Consider the following 15,853-nt stretch of genomic DNA (forward strand, 5'->3'; position numbering starts at 1 on the left):
TGTTTCTCTTTCTGATTTACTTCACTCTGTATGACAGACTTTAAGTCCATCCACATCTCTACAAATGACACAACTTTTTTGGGCTCCAAAATCACTGCGGATGCTGATTGCAGCCATGACATTAAAAGACGCTTACTCCTTGGCAGAAAAGTTATGAACAACCTAGATAGCATATTAAAAAGCAGAGACATTACTTTGCCAACCAAGGTCCATCTAGTCTGTCCAGTGGTCATGTATGGGTGTGAGAGCTGGACTGTGAAGAAAGCTGATCGCCGAAGAACTGATGCTTTTGAACTGTGGTGTTGGAGAAGACTCTTGAGAGTCCCTTGGACTGCAAGGAGATCCAACCAGTCCATTCTAAAGGAGATCAATCCTGGGTGTTCATTGGAAGGACTGATGCTAAAGCTGAAACTCCAATACTTTGGCCACCTCATGTGAAGAGTTGACTCACTGGAAAAGACTCTGATGCTGGGAGGGATTGGGGACAGGAGGAGATGGGGACGACAGAGAATGAGATGGCTGATGGCATCACTGACTCGATGTACATGAGTTTGAGTGAACTCCGGGAGTTGGTGATGGACAAGGAGGCCTGGCGTGCTGTGATTCATGGGGTCACAAAGAGTCGGACACGACTGAGTGACTGAACTGAACTGAACTGAACATTCCATTGTATATATGTACCAAATCTTTACCCATGTATCTTTCAGTAGACATTTAGGTTGCTTCCATGTCCTGGCTATTGCAAATAGTGCTGCAGTGAACATTGGGGTGCATGTGTCATCTTGAATTATGGCTTTCTCAGGACATGTGCCCAGTGGTGGGATCATATAGTAGTTCAGCAATCTACAGATTCAATGTAATCCCTATCAAATTACCAATGGCATTTTTCACAGAGTTAGAACAAAAAATTTTACAATTTGTATGGAAACACAAAGACCCTGAATAGTCAAAGTAGTCTTAAGAAAGAAAAACAGAGCTGGAGAAATCAGGCTCCCTGACTTCAGAATATACTACAAAGCTACAGTCATCAAGACAGTATGGTACTGGCACAAAAACAGAAAAATAGATCAATGGAACAAGATAGAAAGCCCAGAGATAAACCCATGCACCTATGGTCAACTAATCTATGACAAAGGAGCCAAGAATATACAACGGAGAAAAGATAGTCTCTTCAGTAAGAATATCTCTTCAGATAGTCTCTTGGTGCTGGGAAAACTGGACAGCCACATGTAAAAGAATGAAATCAGAACACCCTCAAATACCATACACAAAAATAAACTCAGAACTTCCCTGGTGATCCAGTGGCTAGGACTCCATGCTCCAATGCAGGTGACCTGGGTTTGATCCCTAATCCAGGAACTAGATCCCACATGCCACAACTAAAGATTTGTTGCAGCCAAATTAATTAATTAATTATTAAAAAATAATAAACTCAAAATGGGTTAAAGACCTAAATGTAAGATCAGACACTGTGAAACTCTTAGCAGAAAATATAAGAAGAACGCTCTTTGACATAAATCACAGCAAGATCTTGTTTGACCCACTTCCTACAGTAATGAAAATAAAAACAAAAATAAACAAATGGGACCTAATTAAATTTAAAAGCTTTTGCACAGCAAAGAAAACCATAAATGAGATGAAAAGATAACTGACAGAATAAGAGAAAATATTTCCAAATGAAGCATCTGACAAGGGATTAATCTCCAAAATATACAAACAGCTCATACAGTTCAATTAAAAAAAAAACAACGACAATCAAAAAATGGGCGGAAGACCTAACTAGACACTTCTCCAGAGAAGACATACAGATGGCCAAGAGGCACGTGAAAAGTTGCTCAGCATCACTAATTGTTAGAGAAATGCAATACAATGAAGTGAATGCCTCACATGGTCAGAATGCTGCTGCTGCTGCTAAGTCATGTCAGATTCTGTGCAACCCCATAGGCTCCCGTCCCTGGGATTCTCCAGGCAAGAACACTGGAGTGGGTTGCCATTTCCTTCTCCAGTGCATGAAAGTGAAAAGTGAAAGTGAAGTCATGTCCGACTCTTTGAGACCCCATGGACTGCAGCCTACCAGGCTCCTCCATCCATGGGATTTCCCAGGCAAGAGCACTGGAGTGGGGTGCCATTGCCTTCTCCGCATGGTCAGAATGGCCATCACCAAAAAATCTACAAACAATAAAAGCTGGAGAGGGTGTGGAGAAAAAGGAACCCTTCTACACTGTTGGTGAAAATGTAAATTGATACAGCCACTATGAAGAACAGTATGGAGGTTCCTTAAAAATATTATCTTCTGTCTAATTTTGGGTAGCTCAATGGGTAAAGAGTCCACCTGCAATGCAGGAGATGCAGGTTTAATCCCTGGGTCAGGAATATCCCCTATAGGAAGGCATGGCAACCCATTCCAGTATTCTTTCCTGGAGAATCCCATGGACAGAGAAACCTTGAGGGCTACAGTTCATGGAGTCGCAAACAATTGGACACAACTATTTGAGCACGCATGCACACCCCTCTAGCTTAGCTGGAAGGGATCTGGTTCAAGTCTGAGCTGACCCTGATGCTAGGAAAGAGTGAGGGCAGGATGAGATGGTTGGACAACATCACTGACTCGATGGACAAGAGTTTGAGCAAACTCCAGGAGGTGGTGAAGGACAAGGAAGCCTGTGCTGCAGTCAGTGGGGCCGCAAAGAGCTGGACATGATGGAGCGACTGAACAGCGATATGATTTTATTCTTCCAACAACACAAAGAGAGAATGATTCTGATTTAATTTAACTCATGAGGAAGAGCTTGTCTCCTGCCCAAGGTCAAAGTCACTCTGCTGGTTAGCTTAGGGGTCACAGTTGAGCCCCCTGACCTGCCCCCTCCATGGGCCCTGGAACACTTTCACCCTGACAGCTGGCCAAGAGAAAGACCCTGAGGCTTGTGACTGGGAGAGGGGGTGGCAGAAGGTGAGGGGGGCTGAGCAGGCACTTGGGGAGGCCTCTTCCCGTCCCTCCCCAGGCTAAGCCAGGCTCCAGCAGTGCTTGCTTCCCTCAGGCTCCTGGAGGCCTCCAGTGGGAGTGAGCCACTCTCTTCCTTTAAGAGACAGGTAGAGGCATCCAGCCAGGCATGTCACAAAGCAAAATGCAGGTCTCCAACCTCCCTGCCCCTACACACACACACACACCCTTGGCATCAGGGGCTGCCTGGCAAAGATGTTGATGTTGACCACCTGGGTTTTATCCTTTCACAGCCCCCAGGTAAGTCACTGAGAACTCGGGCAAGTAGATCCTGGAGTGGAACCAGCACCACCCCCCCAGCTCCCCTGGAGAGGGCTGATCTTGACATCATGGTCCAGGTTCTCTCCCCAGGACTCTGACCCCCAGTCACCTGGGGCCCCCGTGAGCCTCCTCCCTCCCTTTGGCCCACCCAGAGTAGCAGTCTGGAGTGCCTGGCTGCAGAAGAACCCATGGGGGCTTCCCCAGGACTGACCTCCTGGCCCAGTTTTCGCCCTGCTCCTCCCCCACCCACCGCAGATCCACCCTCTATGCTGATTCTCCGTTGCTCAGTCTCTTTGCAACCCAATGGACTGTAGCCTGCCAGGCTCTGCAGTCCATAGGATTCTCCAGGCAAGAATACTGGAGTGGGTTGCCATGCCCTCCTCCAGGGGATCTTCCCAGCCCAGAGATCGCACCCAGGTCTCCTGCACTGCAGGCGGAGTCTTTACCACTGAGTCACCAGGAAACCCTCACCTGAGCTCAGCAGTGCTCAGAACTATCCCAGGGAGACACCAGGCAGGTTGGGCTCTGCCCTCTTTGTCCCTTCAGGGGTACTGGACCAGGCAGGCTGGGGGGCAGGAGGTGCCACCCGGTGACCACAGACAATTCCGGTCTGTTTTCCCATCAACAAGAGGAGGAGGTTATTCCTGCCCCGTGTTGTGTGGGGTTGTCCGGAGGATCTGGAAGAACCTGCAAATGGGGACCAGAAAGTGAGCTGCCGGTGAAAGTCCACCCGCCGGTGTGGGCTGGGCGCCTGGGCGGGGCTGCAGGGCGCTGGCCTGTTCGCTGTGCGCCATCCCGACTCTCTGCGGGGACCCCCCAGCGCTCCCCTGGAGCGCAGAGCGAGCTTGAGGTCTCCTCCTCCGGTGCAGCGAGGTTAGGGAGCCTGTATGCAGGGGGCAGAACCCCTCCTGTGGGCTGGAGCTTATCCAGCTGGGAGACCCCAATTAGACCTCATGGGACGGGCCTGCAGCGACCCCTGCGAGGCCACCAAGAGCCCCTGTGGGTCACACACTAGACTCCGGTGCTGAACTGTAGCCTCAGTCTCCTCATCTGTCAGATGGGCTCATCAAAGGCGTCGACTCGCAATATTCTGGCTTCCAAGAACAGCAGACCTGGAGTCTGAGCCCAGGGGGCTGCGACAAGCCCGCGGAACAGGGGCTGGAATTCTCCCTCCTCCCGTCCCGCGGGTTGGAAGCCGGTCCCCGCCTCCTTGGCCCAGAAAGCTGCCCTGGAGCAGTGTTTGGGGCTTGGGTGCGCGTTGCTGGGAACAGTGGCTCGGCTCCTGTGGCGTGGTGGGCGGAGCTGACGCAGAGCCGCCGCCCCTCACCCCCCACCCCCACCGCGTTTGTGCCTCGCCTCGCCCGGGGATGAGCAGGTTCCCACTGCCGAGCCGGGACTGCCCCGGAAAGACGTACATAACACCCGCCCCCGCGCCGCCCAGGACTAGGGGCCCCTGGGGGGTGGGGGAGGCAAGAAGAGAAGCCCCCTCCACCCTGGCAGCAGCCTTCCACCCGCCCTCCGGGCAGCAGGCTGCCCTGTCCCCTGCCGGCCCTGATGCAGCTGCATTCCTGGCATAGCCGGGAGACTCCCGCCCTCTGCCTCCTGGGGCAGGGAGGGGGACGCAGGGCCACGCTCACCCTGACTGCCGTGCGCTTCCTGGGGCTTGGCCTGTGGCCCCAGGTCTCTGCGTTCATCCCAGCCTCTCGCCTGCCACACACAGGTCCCCCAGCAAGCGCACTGCAGAGCGGTGTCTGGGCGGGTCCTCACCCTCATCTGCGCGGTCTGGCTTTAGCTGTCTGCACTGAGTCGATGTCACGCTCTCTGACCATCAGGTTCCACTGCTGTAAAAGGAGGATTTGCTATTGTGAGGGGGGCAATGGAAGCCCCCCACATGCCTGGGCTGGTGCCCCCTCCCTTCCCTCACCCAGCCTTCTTCTGAGGCCGGGAGACTTTTGCTGACACCTTCCCTGTGTCCCTTGAGCCTCAGGAAGTAGGGGTGCGAAGGGGCCAGGAGCAGGTGCAGCTCCGGAGGAAGAGAGCCGTGTGTGTGTGTGTGTGTGTGTGTGTGTGTGTGTACTTGTGTGCATGTGTATGTGTGTGTGTGCGCGCGCGTGCGTGCATGTGTGTACTTGTGTGCATGTGTGTGTGTGTGTACTTGTGCGTGTGTGTGTGTGTGTGTACTTGTGTGCATGTGTGTGTGTGTGCGCGCGCGTGCGTGCATGTGTGTACTTGTGTGCATGTGTGTGTGTGTGTGTGCGCGCGCGTGCGTGCATGTGTGTACTTGTGTGCATGTGTGTGTGTGTGTGCGCGCGCGTGCGTGCATGTGTGTACTTGTGTGCATGTGTGTGTGTGTGTGTGTACTTGTGCGTGTGTGTGTGTGTACTTGTGTGCATGTGTGTGTGTGTGCGCGCGCGTGCGTGCATGTGTGTACTTGTGTGCGTGTGTGTGTGTGTGTGCGCGCGCGTGCGTGCATGTGTGTACTTGTGTGCATGTGTGTGTGTGTGTGTGCGCGCGTGCGTGCATGTGTGTACTTGTGTGCATGTGTGTGTGTGTGCGCGCGCGTGCGTGCATGTGTGTACTTGTGTGCATGTGTGTGTGTGTGTGCGCGCGCGTGCGTGCATGTGTGTACTTGTGTGCATGTGTGTGTGTGTGTGTGCGCGCGCGTGCGTGCATGTGTGTACTTGTGTGCATGTGTGTGTGTGCGCGCGCGCGTGCGTGCATGTGTGTACTTGTGTGCATGTGTGTGTGTGTGTGTGCGTGCGCGCGTGCGTGCATGTGTGTACTTGTGTGCATGTGTGTGTGTGTGTGCGCGCGCGTGCGTGCATGTGTGTACTTGTGTGCATGTGTGTGTGTGTGTGTGCGCGCGCGCGTGCGTGCATGTGTGTACTCGTGTGCATGTGTGTGTGTGTGTGCGCGCGTGCGTGCATGTGTGTACTCGTGTGCATGTGTGTGTGTGTGTGCGCGCGTGCGTGCATGTGTGTACTTGTGTGCATGTGTGTGTGTGTGTGTGTGCGCGCGCGTGCGTGCATGTGTGTACTTGTGTGCATGTGTGTGTGTGTGTGTGAAGTGGCCAAGCTGTCCTGGCCAGGTCGAGCAGGAAGTGACATTTATTCTGAGTCCTTTCCCACCTCACTGGGTCTGAGCTGTCATCTCTTTCATGTCTTGCCGTCGTCGCTTCTGGGCCAGTTGCATGTTGGAAATGACCAGCGAGTGAGTCGTGTTGAGTGTATTCCAACACCCACCTAAGACGCTCATCAGTGAGCAGGATGCTGCTCACTGCTGCTCAGTCATGTCTGACTCTTTGCGACCTCATGGACTGTAGCCTGCCAGGCTCTTCTGTCCCTGGGATTCTCCAGGCAAAAATACTGGAGTGGGTTGCCATGTCCTCCTCCAGGGGATCTTCCCATCCCAGGGATCGAACCTGTCTCTCTTATGTCTCCTGCATTGGCAGGCAGGCCACCTGGGAAGCCCCAGTGAGTAGGACTGGAAGAGAACTGAGAAGACACACTTGAGTCTCTTAGGAGAGTATGTGGAGGGTGCTATGAGCGGGGGAGGTGGGAAGGGAGGCTTCTGCTATAGGACCAACCAGCCCCATCTCAGGAGTCACCTAACCCCTCTGGGCCTCAGAGTCCTCCTTCTCAAAGTGGGGAGGTGGTCAGCCAACCTGAATTTCTATGCTTAAGGTGGAAGGGTCGCTTTCCTTCCCCTTTGGGCTGGAGTCCCTGCTTTTTGCTCACCTAGATGTTTCTCCCTGGGTCTCAGCTGAATTAAGCCCACAAATCCCATGCTGTTTTCTGCGCGCTTCACAAAATAAAGGGAAAACAGGAAAAATTTGCCCAAACTGCTTCTTGGCTAAGAAGGAGGTCTACCTGTTCGCAGTGCTGTGCCACAGCTGGAAACTTTTCTTGTCTAAGGTAGCTGAGTCTGAATTAAGTGTCGTGGGTATGCAAAAGTGGAACACATAAAAACCAGAGATAGGTGGTAGCAACTAAGAAAAATACAAAAACATCACTAAGATGAGCAGATAATCTAGAATATTTTTAATACTTGATCAGTGCAAACAAGTCAAGGAGTGAAGAACAGAGCAGGCAAATAGCAAGACAACCTTAAAGGTGAGTGGGGACTTCCCTGGTAGTCCAGAGGTTAAGACTCCCCACTTACAATCCTAGGGGTGCGGATTCCGTCCCTGGTCAGGGAACTAAGATCCCACATGCCGTGCAGCAGAATCCAAAAAATTAAAGATAAAAATGCAGAGAATGACTGGATGGAAAAGTCAGACTCGACTATACACTGTCTGCCAGGGATGCACCTCAAACCTGAGATGTGAACAGGGTGAAGGTGAAAGGGTGGGCGAGGTGGGCCATGCAGACCCTAAGCATGAGGAGGCTTCCACGAGGATCAGATGAAACGGACTCAGGACAAGAAGTCCTACCAGAGCCTGTGCTTCCCAGTGATAAAGGGGCCAGTTCATCAAAATGTCCTCACTGGGCAGTCTTTGGCAAGTTACTCAGCTTCCATTCCCCATCTGCGTGATGGTGGTAATACTGCACCTGCCTCGTCAGGGTATGCTGGGGTCGGAGGGCTTAGCTCCCGTGAGGATCCAGAGCCATGCGGCTCTGTGACTGTCCGCCCTCGGGGCTGGCACAATAGGGACACAGCCTCGCGCTCTGCTGTCCTCCTGACCGAGCCGCTCTGAGGTGGGGTTCTGTGGTCTGTTGCAAGATAAGATGTAAACACAAGCCGCTAGCTGGTTCTTCCAGTTCTTTGCTGGTATGTGTAAGCGAGACGCAGAGAGAATGTGTGTGTGTGTGAGAGATGCAGAGGAATGGCAGGAATGAGTCAGCCAGCGCTCAGTGATCTGTTTGCTAGACCCAAGGCATGAAGTCATGGAGGCGTGAGGACTGGGGCCAGGAGGAGCCACAGCCGGGCAGGGTTTGGACGGCTGCCTGGTGTACCGGTGCTATGTGGGATGACTCTGGGCTGCCTTGGGTCATCTTCCAGCCTGAAAGGCTTGAAGGCCGTCAGCACCTGGGACCTGCCAGGCTCATGTGGCCAGAACCGTGGCATCTTTGGGCCTTTCCCTCTGGGCTCAGGCACAGAGAGAATGCTTGGGGACCTTCCCCACTTGCCCCGAGACCCTCCACCCACTGCTCCAAGGCTGTCATGGCAGGGCGGGGACCCTTGCTGGGCCGGGCCAGCTGTGGCGCAGAGGCCTGTGCAAGGAGCAGGTTCCAGCTGGGGCTGTGGGAAGGTGGGCTTATGGACTACAGTCCATGCTTCCTCCCTGACTTTCATGGTCGTCCTCCACACGTATCCACATCCATTCTCTCCACTCCTTTCCGGACACCGCCTCCCTTCTCACTCGCGGTGGCAGCCTGACCCCCTGCACTGGAGGTTCATTGAACCCTGAGCACCAGACACGGGGTGCATGGACACCTCTCTCCCATCACGTGTGGGGGTCCAGGCACACCTGGCTTCCCAGACACGACAGTCGAGAGGCTCTGAGAGGTAGATGTTTGCCCAGGATCCCAAGGCTGATAAACGGCAGGGTCAGGCTTTGAAGGGGGTCGCCTGACTCCAGGGTCATTTTTTTTTTTTTCACTGATTTTGGTCTAGGTTAATCTTCACTACACCGACTCATCAGAAATCTTCAAGGGCTGCTCATTGCCCAGAGCTGTGGCCTCCATACTTTGATCTTGCATTCATATAAGTAAAACATTTTGAGCATATTCTTCATTGTATGTCCATTTTAATTATCTATAAATTATTTGCATGAACTTATGTATTCTTGTATTATGTACATTAGAAAGCATTCAAATATGGTTTATATATGAGAGAAATATATCAAAAGCAGTCTCTAATATTTTCTCCCCACCTCTGGGAATCAGCCTGTGAGTACCTCTGGGGTACACATCCATCCTCACCTTGGGGACAGCTGGCCTGGGGGATGAAGTGACAGCCCCTCGGCCTGATACTGGGTGTTCTGTCATCTAAAGCCCTCAGCAGATTTCTTTCTACTGCCCCACAGATCAAAGTCAAGGGGCCAGATAGGCCGCAGACGTTCTCAACTCCGCCTCTATGCCCATGCCCCCTCCCCATCTCCATCTCCTTGTCCCTCTCGACAAGTCTCCCATACTGTGTGAGCCCCACCCAAACCGCAGTTTCTGTGCAAAGCCCTCCTCTCCCACCCTAGACTCAGACATTTGTACCAATCATTTGGCTCCGAACCTCAGCGTGTCTGCATCACCATTAAATTATCTTGCCTGGCTTGTCTCACCTTGCTCAGTACTTTATGCAAGTACTATTATTACTACTTCCATTTGGTAGCTAGGGAAACTGAAGCTCAGAGAAGTCAAGTAATTTCCTCAGAGTCACACAGGAAGTGATAGCGCCTGACTCTAGAGTCTGAAGTCTGCTTCAGCACTAAGCTATGTAAAGCATAGATAATCTTTTACATTGTTGTTTATTTTTCCCAGCAACTAGCGTGTATATCAAGCAAAGTGCTGAATGAATGATCGTTTGAATGGATGAATGAATGAATTGCATAGGCCACCACTAAGAAGAAAGGCCTTGGTGGAGGAGAAAGGGCCTGCTTGATTCCTCCTACAGAATGTATTGATTCCTGTACTTAAAGAATCCTGGTTAAGACTTCAAGCTTCAGGCATGCAGTGGTGAATCTGGGCAATCCAATGTCATCAACAGAATTTGGTGTCTCCAGTTCCTGGTTTGACCATCCTCTGTGTTGACTGAGTCCTCAGATAGGCTCCCCTGTCAACTCCAGGGCCATGCCCCACCAACCTAGCCATCCCAGCAAGAGGAAAGGGTGTATGATGGCTCACTGCACCAGCTTAGGCCATGGGCCTGTCCTGGATCCCATTTCTGTGGCTTGGGTTGGGATGAACGGTTAGTTCCTGATCTCTGCAGTAGGGAGGGTGGGTCTCTCCGTACAGACCGTGGGAGTCGAGGTGGAGCTGTGGATGGGATGCCGGAACCAGGAGAACAAAAAGGTGTGAATCTCAAGCGTTCGCTTGGCTTTGTCTCTTGAAGGACCTGGTGGACTGGCAGAAGCCCCTTCTGTGGCAGGTCGGCCACTTGGGAGAGAAGTACGATGAGTGGGTCCACCAGCCGGTGTCCAGGCCCATCCGCCTCTTCCACTCAGATTTCGTCGAGGCCCTCAGCAGGACTGTCTGGTGAGTCCTGCTCTGTCGTCATGGTCCCCTCTCCTGATGGTGCCAGCCAGATGCAAAGGCGAAAGGCCCCTCCCTGGAGCCCAGAGCTGTACTGCAAGCTCTTGGTAATCTATTCCTGTGCACGGTTTTTTCCAGAGTCACAACCCAACATGTAGCCGAAGCTGCTTTGAATCTCCCTCCTGTTCTGTTCCAGACTCCTATGAGGCATTTTTAGCCTCTGCTGCCCTTGGGGGGCTATTTTGCCTGCAGTTACCTCCTCTGCCACGAGAGGGCAGCACCTATACAACTGCACTGTCGGTAGCCACAGGCATTCTTTTTGTTTTCCGTTCCAGTTACTCGGAGACGGAGGGAGACAGACTCACAGCTGCTCTCTCCTTTCCTCCTCCTGCCCTCCCCACCCCCGCAGCAGTGTCCCTTTGACAGCAGGTCTCCATGTGCTCTCTGCACCTGCTTCAGTACTTTCTCGTCCCCCCTCTAGTGGAGAGGTATGTCTCTTGGGGAGTTGGGCTGTCTCAAGCTGCTGTACATGTGTCTCTCTCACCCCGACGGTTTTCTTGCAGGTACAGCGTTCCCATCGTCTGGGTCCCCCTGGTCCTGTACTTCAGTTGGTCCTACTACGGCGCCTTCGCCCAGGGCAACGTCCAGCTCTTGGCGCCCTTCGCCACAGGTGATGTCTTCCTGCTGTGCAGCTCCCGTGGCTCCTGGGGCGGGCGACCTTGGTGCTCTCCCTGCTCCTGAGTTTCTGGGACCTTAGAGCCCTGAACCATGTCACAAGCATTTTAAAATGAGGTCTGTCTGTATAAATACTCTTTCAAAAGAAAGGCCAGACTTCCCACCCTCCAAAAGAGTAATAAAAAAAAAAAGAAAAGAAACAGCCACACATTAAATTAAATCATTTCATCAAGTGGTATAGCAATAAAGAAGGGGATTTCCATTGAGTCAAAGAGTAGAAAAAGTATGACCTGGGGTTGTTTGTCAGGAAACCAAATGAAGTCATTTCACCAGGTCGGACAGCAGAACTGAACTCAGAATGGTTCACGAACAAAACAGAGATTAGAACCTGGAGGAGAAAGATTAGAAACAAAGATCAGATCCTAGGTGTCCTAGAGTGTTCCCCAGGCAAAGGCCCATCAGCAGAAGCCTGACTCGGAGTAACCCCAGTAACCTCTGCTGAACACTCATCACATGCCTGGGACTTTCCAGGGACCATCTCATTTAACCCTCCCAACAGCCTGCAGGCAAGGGACTTATCATTACACCTTTTTAGAGATAAAGGAATGGAACCTTAAGAAGTTAAGCAAGCAGGTCAGGGTCACGTGGCTAGGATGTAGCTGCCAGGTGCCACCCAGGCAGGCAGGGGACAGAGAGAAGAGCCTGTGACGCTGAGTCTCAGGGCAGCACTGTGTGGACATGGCCTCTGCTGCCAGCCTGCCTCCCCAGTTCATCACCCACCTTGGGCCTCCAGGTCTGGACCACCTACCCAGGTAATCTGCCCATCCTGGCAGAGTCCGCCTTGGAAAAGTGCTCGCCTATGGTGAGTGGCTCAGACAGAAGCTAGGTAGGGGGGAAGAGGTACCTCTCCCGATCACACGTCACGTTCCTGCCTGTGAGCCTCTGAACCCCTGTGTGCGCCAAATGCAAGCTCCTTCTCTGCACGCTCCAGGGCTCTCTCCTGCCCACCTCCTCCAGGAGGACAAGCTGAGGGCTGAATGGTTTAGATGAGAGAGGCTATGGCTACAGCGTGGGGAGCCCCAGTTTTCCCACCTGGTCCAGGATGGGGTGGGGCTGAGCCAGCTGCAGGAAGTCCCCCAGAGCTAAGGCTGCTCCCAGACACCAAGGGTTAATTTGTGCACCCCTCAAGCCAAGGTTACCCACTCCTGCCCACGCTGAATGGCTCAGGCACAGCATAGGGCTTGTTGCTCAGAGGGCCTGCTCACTGAATCGCCCACTGTTTCTGCCCAGCGCTCCCCGAACAATTACCAACAGTGGTGGGGCCGACAGGGCTGGGGCCAGAGGGAGAAGGGGACGCCAGAGCTTTGGCCCAGGTCCCTCTGCAGGAGTCCTCCAGAGATGCCACTCGGTACCAGCTCCAGCCTGATGGGCCGACAGGGGTGGTGCTGGGGTGAGGGGGCGGGCGGAGTCTTGACCTATAGGAGGTGACTCTGGTGCGAGGCTGGGCGGGTGATTTGACGGCGCTGCGGAGAGCTGAAATGTGCTGTCTAATAAAGGTCCAGTGTAGGGGTTAGTGGACCTGTGACCAGGATGCCAGCGATGGTGGCGAGAGAGCCGCACACGCCTCCCTCACCCCCGGCTCTCCGGGCAAGGCCCAGGCCCAGTTACAGGGAAAACAGAGCCATGAAGTGAGGCGAGTGGAGACTCGCAGGGTCCTGGCGCAGCTCCTGGACGAGAGATACACTGCAGGAAACACAGGAACTCAGGGTGCCAAGGGGCAGTGGCAGCTGTACGGAGGCAGCAGCTCAAGGCTGGATCACTGGCGCACCTGTGTGAAAATGCTTTGGAAAGCAGAGAGGGTCTTCACCTCCCGCTGGCCCCCAGCACGGTTCCTGGGGGTGCATTAGAGTGGGTGCCAAGCAGCATCCTAGGCAGGGATTGTGGTGGGAGCCCCAACAAAGATCAAGACCACAGCCTGTGGCCAGGGAATGCTTTTGTATGTCCAGTCCTCTCCCTGCTGAGAAGAGAGTTACGTAGCAAGGAAGGGCTCTTGCACTTTAGGAGGGAAACTCCTCCCCCAACCAGGGACCCTCCAGAGCCCTGCAAGAACCGAGAAAATGCCACCCAGGGAGGACTGTGGCTGGACATATTTGACAAATAACATTTAAAGATCAAGCAGCGACCTGTAACATATGAAGAGTTATTTATTATGATGTGTCCATACACAGTATGTTATTCTTATATATAAGTGAAGTGAAAGTGAAGGCGCTCAGTCATGTCTGACTCTTTACGACCCCATGGACTGTAGCCCACCAGGCTCCTCCGAGATACATACTTATAACACAGCCAGGTATTATATTCCCTGTGTTCTAGCAACAGCCCTTCACAGCTGGTAGGATATTTTACTGTTGAGAAAGCACGTAGATAGTACAGGGCAGAGACCTGAACCCTGCACTTTAGCAGGGTGTCCTGAAGGACCCTAGAGGTGGCCAGCCGCCCCTCAGAGGGGACTTCTGACCAGCAAGTGTCAGGCCCGGTGTGGACACCGCAGGCCCTGCTGATGAGAGACATCAGAGCGGCTCATCACCCAATTTGAGAGAGATGGATCCTGGGGGCATGAATCTTGGCTACGTTACGCATTAGTTTCCAGGTGAAACATGAAAAATCCTTCCTTAGTTTAGAGACTTATTTGGAACCGTTCATCATAACGGCCTGGAATCTGGTCCAGAGAGCTGGAAAGTCACCTTTCCTCCCCACCACCTTCCTGGGCTCTCTCCTTCCGCAGTGATTCCCTGTGGCCATTCACACTGGGCACAGCCCTTCAGAACTGCTTCCTTAAACAGAACCAGAGGCTGCCTTTGGAACAGCACAGGTCAAATCTTATCCACGTTCAGCCCTCCAGAGAGGCGTGGGTTGGCCCATGAGTCTCCCCTGGGTGTCTGAGCACCTGCTGTGCTAAGGGTGCAGGAGACAGAACAGAATACCCACTCTGCCCGTGAAATGCTCATAACCTGGTGGGGGCAAACGAGTCAAACAGAGCCGCAGTGCAGCATGACGAAAGGATGATGTGGAAGGCCTCGCTCACACCACGCCCAGGTCAGGGCAAAGGGCATCTGCAGGAAGGGAGGGAGGGGATTCCAGTGAAGGAAAGATGTGTGGGGAGGGAGGGGAGCGTGGGGCCCCCAGGGGCCCCACATGGTTCAGTGGGCCCCACATGGGGTGGCGGGGAGATGAGACAGGGATGTGCCTGACAGGGCTGGTCTCAAGGGACCTTGAGTGCCAGGCTGGGGGGCTGGACTTTACTTGAGGAGAACGAGGTACCAGAAGAGGGTTTTAGCAGCACGTGGGGCAGAGAGTTGGAGCAGGAAGCTGCTGTGGGGTGCTGATAAGGTTATGGGGGAGTCAGAGTTGTGAACTGACCCAAGAGATGTTGTTAACTGAGATGAGACACACACAGAATTAACCGTTTTGAAGTGAACGATTCAGTCCACCACTCTGTCCAGTTCCAAAATGTTTTCATCAACCCAGAAGGAACCCCATCCCCCTGAGCAGCTGCTCCCCATTCCCCCTGCCTCCAGCCCCGACAGCCACAGACCTGCTTCTGTGTACACTTGCCTTTTCAGTTCAGTTCAGTTCAGTCGCTCAGTCGTGTCTGACTCTTTATGACCCCATGTATGTCCATATAAATGGACTCCTACATAGGTGATCTTTTGTGTCCGGCTTTTTTTGGTTTAACTTTTGTGTCTGGCTTTTTTTTTGACTGGATAGCCACTTGCTACTGGCCATCTCCACACAGCTGTGCACAGCCCCGCCTGCAGGGTCAGCAGCTTCCAAATGAAGCTAATCATCCTCTTCTTCCTTCTCACCCAACCGCACCTCAGGGGGAAGTTAATGACTTCCACACATATTAAGGAGAGGGAGCTGACAGAGCTTGGTGACACAGGTTGGACATGGGAGAAAAGAATAAGCCAAGGTTTTGGTAATGTGTGGCTATCCAGGGCTGGGCTGGATACACAGATCTGGGGGTTGTCAACAGGTGGGTGTGACTGATGTCCTACATCAAACAGGGGGCATGTGAGAGGGGAGGGTCAAGGTTTTGACCCTGGAGGCAGAGGCAGTTTCCAAAATGGAGCCTGACAGAGGGCCTCTAGAGAAGAGACGAGGGCACTCCCTGCAGGCCCAGTGGCTGGGACTCTGCACTCTCACTGCCGAAGGCCCAGGTTCAATCCCTAGTTGAGGAACTAAAAATCCCACAAGCCCCATGGCAGAAAAAAAAAAGAAAGGAAAAGAGGGAAAAAGGTGAGAAGAGAAGAGCCAAGTGTTCCAGCAGCAGGGAGTGGAGCTCTGTGTTCAGGTCATGTTGGTCCCAGGAGCTCTGAGAATCTGAAACACTCTGGATCTGCCCCAGAAAGATGCACACAGGTGCACTGTTTGGAAGACCATGTCAACAGGTTCACTCTGAAATCCAACCAAGGACTCTCTGGGCGTTCCTAAACCTCAGGCTGGGAACTTATGTGGTTACAGATTCAAAAATGGAGTGGTCACCAGCGTCATATGCCACAGCCTGTTTTAGAGATGAATTGAAAACATTCCTTCGATCTGCCAAGAGATACATCACAAATGGCTTTCATGTTTCTTTGAAAAAGGCAGACTTTGGAGGCTTGAGCGCATGGAGAGAGGTGAAGTAGACTTAAGTCTAACTGACCTTTTCAGGGGGTTTGGCTATGAC

The 15,853-nt window shown here is 52.9% G+C and overlaps 1 protein-coding gene across 1 annotated transcript in view; it reads left to right on the plus strand.

The window, feature by feature from the left end:
• The window catches only part of FA2H (fatty acid 2-hydroxylase), a 56,518-nt gene that overhangs the window by 33,393 nt on the left and 7,272 nt on the right, over window positions 1-15,853 (plus strand). The window contains exons 3-4 of the mRNA XM_055413137.2: window positions 10,310-10,452; window positions 11,013-11,119. Of these exons, the coding sequence (XP_055269112.1) occupies window positions 10,310-10,452; window positions 11,013-11,119 (250 nt within the window). The remainder of the gene's footprint in view (window positions 1-10,309; window positions 10,453-11,012; window positions 11,120-15,853) is intronic.

This window comes from Moschus berezovskii, chromosome 22 (genome assembly GCF_049115385.1).
Source record: "Moschus berezovskii isolate FMDL1 chromosome 22, NW_MosBer_1.0, whole genome shotgun sequence".
Classification (NCBI taxonomy): Eukaryota; Metazoa; Chordata; class Mammalia; order Artiodactyla; family Moschidae; genus Moschus; species Moschus berezovskii.